Below are 3,783 nucleotides of genomic sequence, written 5' to 3' on the forward strand. Positions count from 1 at the left end.
TAAACACTAGTTAAGTCTTACTGTCATCACCAAAGCATGATAAAGAGAGAAGTTAAGCCTCCTTCTCGTTAGCCCTGGGACTGGAGTATGGCTGTCCATTTTTTTTTCCAGACTTCTTGTCCCATTCTACCAATGACTTTGCACAGTTCTCTGTGGGTTGGAATACCATTCATTTTTCAACCAAGGAAAGACTGCAAAAAAGCTCCCCTTAAAAATAACATTCTAATAGGTGACTCACAGAAAACAAGTTTTGTTAAAAATACAAACACAAAACAGAGTTTGATAATAATTTTTTCCTCTTTTATTAAAAACAGTCATTACACTTGACACACATTTGGCAAATATACATGATTGTACCTCTAGTTTTTAGGAAACTAATTACAGACTATTACAAAGTGACACTTCATATGGAGTTAGTAGGCTCTGGGTCAATTTTTCATACTGTAGACTTCTGGTCTTGTTTCAGTTGTTCAGGCGGTTCTGCTTTTAGCTTTCCTGTGTGGTCAACAACAATATATTGGCTTCAAATACATTTATTTTAGATGTACATCTGTGCACACAGTGCAAACCTGCACCCAGTACCTGCCACTAGATATTCAATAGAACGTTCTTCTAGGGTCTTTACCATCCACACATATTCATTCTTTTGCATCACTTCTCACATTGAAGCCCGTCACACCAAACCTTTCACTTTGTTAACCAAAGGTTGTTTCACTAACAAGATTTCTATACCATTTGCTTACAGACCAGGAAAGAGGACAGATCTTACCAACAGAAAACTCTCTGGGGCGGGGAAAAATGTCTGTAGTGATGGAAGCAGATACAGAGCCTCAGCAAAGACAAGTTTTTCTAACCAAACCTACGCCAAAGCTTCCAGCTACACAACAGCTGTGTTAGCAAGCGGCGGCTGGACCAAAGAAGTATCTTGCATAGTCATTATCCACGTTCTCAACAGGCCTAGATGTACACGATGGAGAGTATCAGTCCATTTACCAAGATGCACTGTCCCATCTCCCGGTCCTGTTTCAGCTCAACTGGAAGCTTCTTTTTTCAGTTTTTCTAAAACCTCATCTGGTGTCATGGACAGCAAAATCTTCACCACTTTTTCACGTGATTTACCACCCTGGTTTAAACACACACACAAATGACCCACCTTTCAGAGAATCACCACCAAATACACACTCAAAAAAACCATCTCACTGTAATGCCAACATGACAAGTACTTTAACAATTACTCCTAAAGTGTGGGTACGCAGAGTTAACAGCATTAAGAGATAGTTCATCACTGTCCTTTATAGTTATTTGAACGGTGGAAAACCATGTCTTACCTACTCTCCTTCTAAAATTAGATACAGCTCCCAGAGTGGTAAGTTTCTGTAATTCCCTTGTATCATCTAGAAGCAAGACTCCAGCTAACTTGCATTTTTGCTTTTAAAAAGCGGGCATATGTATATTTGATAACTGTGTACTTTCAGACCTTTCTTCAGAACTGTAGTTACTCTTAAGCCAAGTTTTCAAGTTGATGACATCAACTAAATGAAGAGAATTCACATCATAGCTACCCTATAAGACATTCAGGTTCATAAAGCAGTTATTTAAAGTACTATTCACCTGCTTCTCCATTACTGAAAAAACAGCCACTTTACATAGGAGCTGGCAAACCAGTGATGAAAACCAAGGCCTTTGCATAGGGGTGTGGTAAGCTCAGTTTTATACTGGGCCATTTTGCACCCATTTCACAACTTGAATTGCTTTTGGTAATATCAGCCCCTACCATAAAGCAAGCAGCATATAAGAGAGCAACCAGTACCAAAAATCACTTGTTGTTTACAGTTGGCAGATCAGGATGGAAAAATCTAAAGCCACAGGTAAAGACTTTATCACAATGCTTCACTGAGAACAAATAATGGCTTGTGAAAAACAAACACTAGCCTGTAATTATTTGAACACCATAGGTCAGAACAACAGAGTCAAGAAGGTCAGACAACACTGGCCCCTTTTATGTTGAACTCTGCTTAGCACTTATGAGAATAACCTGAAAATCTCTTTACAGTAGGAAAACAGTGGTATCTGTAAAATGTTGGTAAAAAAATGTAACAGTCTGCCCATGATTCAGGAAAAACAGGACTCAGATCTTTGCATCTCTACCTTTCAGCAACACAGTGCTCAATTCATTGATCACATTGCCACTTACCACTATCCTTTAACAGACTTCTACAACTTCTGCATTCAACCAACAGATGAAAATAAACAGCACAATTTTCCATTGTGCTCTCATGTTCATAAACTATAGATGTATGTGGCTGGAAAGACTGAGTTTAAATACAATGAATTAATAAAACAAATTATTTATTCAGTGCCATGAATAAAACAAAGAGTTTCCACTCACCAAAGTCAAGATGTGTAAATTCTAATACAAAGAAAATCATAGAATCATAGAATCCTTTAGGTTGGAAGGGTCCCTCAAGATCATCAAGTCCAACCATTGAGCCATTAGGGCTCTAAAGTCCTCTGCTAAAACAGATCAGAATCTGTCAGGGTTGGAAGGGACCACAAGGATCCCCCAGTTCCAACCCCTCTGCCATGAGCAGGGACACCTCCCACTAGATCATCTTGAGGCTCAGCTATAGTCCAAGTGCTTATATATGCTCTTATGTATGACAGTTAATTATCAGAAAATTTTCACTCAAATACAGAAGCTACTTCAAAAAATGAAAACATATTAATAAATGAACATCCTCTGCAAAGCACAAATTTTGTGAACTATATTTGACATGAAAACGAGAATCTTTGAAGAACACAGAAAACATGAACCACATAAACTTGGAAAATACATAATGATGAAAATTATTCTGATTAAAGATCTCAGTAACAGTTGTGGTACTTCCTACACTAGGTTTGTTCTCAATGAATCATTGCATTAACTCAGCTAAAAACCTTTAGAGTGTCTTCTGGACTGAACTTGAAGAGCAGCTCCCTGTACTGAATGAGCAAGTTTCATAATCCTGAATTTAAAAATGCAATAAGGTAAAACTGAAAGAAAAAAAAAAGAAGTACCTTCTCTAAAATAACTTCACTCTTCTTCACTTCTAGCACCTTAGAGAGGTAGCGACACAGCTCTGCATTTGCCTCCCCTTCCGACGGAGGTGCAGCAATAGCTACACCTACTGCCTCAGCTGTCACATCTACAACAAACAGTTAAAGGACTTTATGCTCAAAATAGTCAAAACATCTGACAATTCTCTCATCAAAAATAATATTTATGCTTTCAAAAGCATTTTAATTTAAAACTAAATAAACTTATAGATTAGTAAGCAATGACATTTTTACACTTCATAAATCCCCTTAAGTTAAAGCTGCTCACTAGTATGAACATAAACTTCCCATACAAAGCAGTGAAATCTTCAGTGTGCAGCTATGAATGATAGTTTTCACCCAACCACTTCTAGGCTCCTCTCTAGGTTGCCCGTTCTGATGGAGGTGTAGTCCAGCTTGACTTCATGTAGCACAACACACATCAGGTCACCCCACCAAAAACGTGTTATAAAAAAGTCTGCCCCGGGAGCTACACTACCATCAGCACCTTCCTCGCAATTCTAGTGGAGCCTTGACACTTTACTCATGTCCACCGTGTTAGTCTCCCGCACACAGCCGTACAGACAGCAGCTCTAGTTTGTACATGAGCCAGCCCGGATCTGTACAGGGAGAAGGCTTTTTGTTAGACCAGGCTTTTCTAGTTCCAAGAAACCTGCAGAGCGCCCCGGGACACAAAGAGCGCGCCCG

The 3,783-nt window shown here is 39.0% G+C and overlaps 1 protein-coding gene across 1 annotated transcript; it reads right to left on the reverse strand.

Moving 5' to 3' along the window:
* Positions 1-1,030: 1,030 nt before the first annotated feature.
* LOC103768768 (chromosome unknown open reading frame, human C15orf40) lies at positions 1,031-3,185 on the reverse strand (the record flags this gene model as incomplete). Its single annotated transcript, XM_008935920.1, has 2 exons — positions 1,031-1,123; positions 3,058-3,185. Coding segments are annotated over 2 exons (221 nt in total), but the record flags the coding sequence as incomplete, so codon positions are not given.
* Positions 3,186-3,783: the final 598 nt, after the last annotated feature.

This window comes from Merops nubicus, unplaced genomic scaffold, assembly GCF_000691845.1.
Source record: "Merops nubicus isolate BGI_N331 unplaced genomic scaffold, ASM69184v1 scaffold37262, whole genome shotgun sequence".
Taxonomy (NCBI): Eukaryota; Metazoa; Chordata; class Aves; order Coraciiformes; family Meropidae; genus Merops; species Merops nubicus.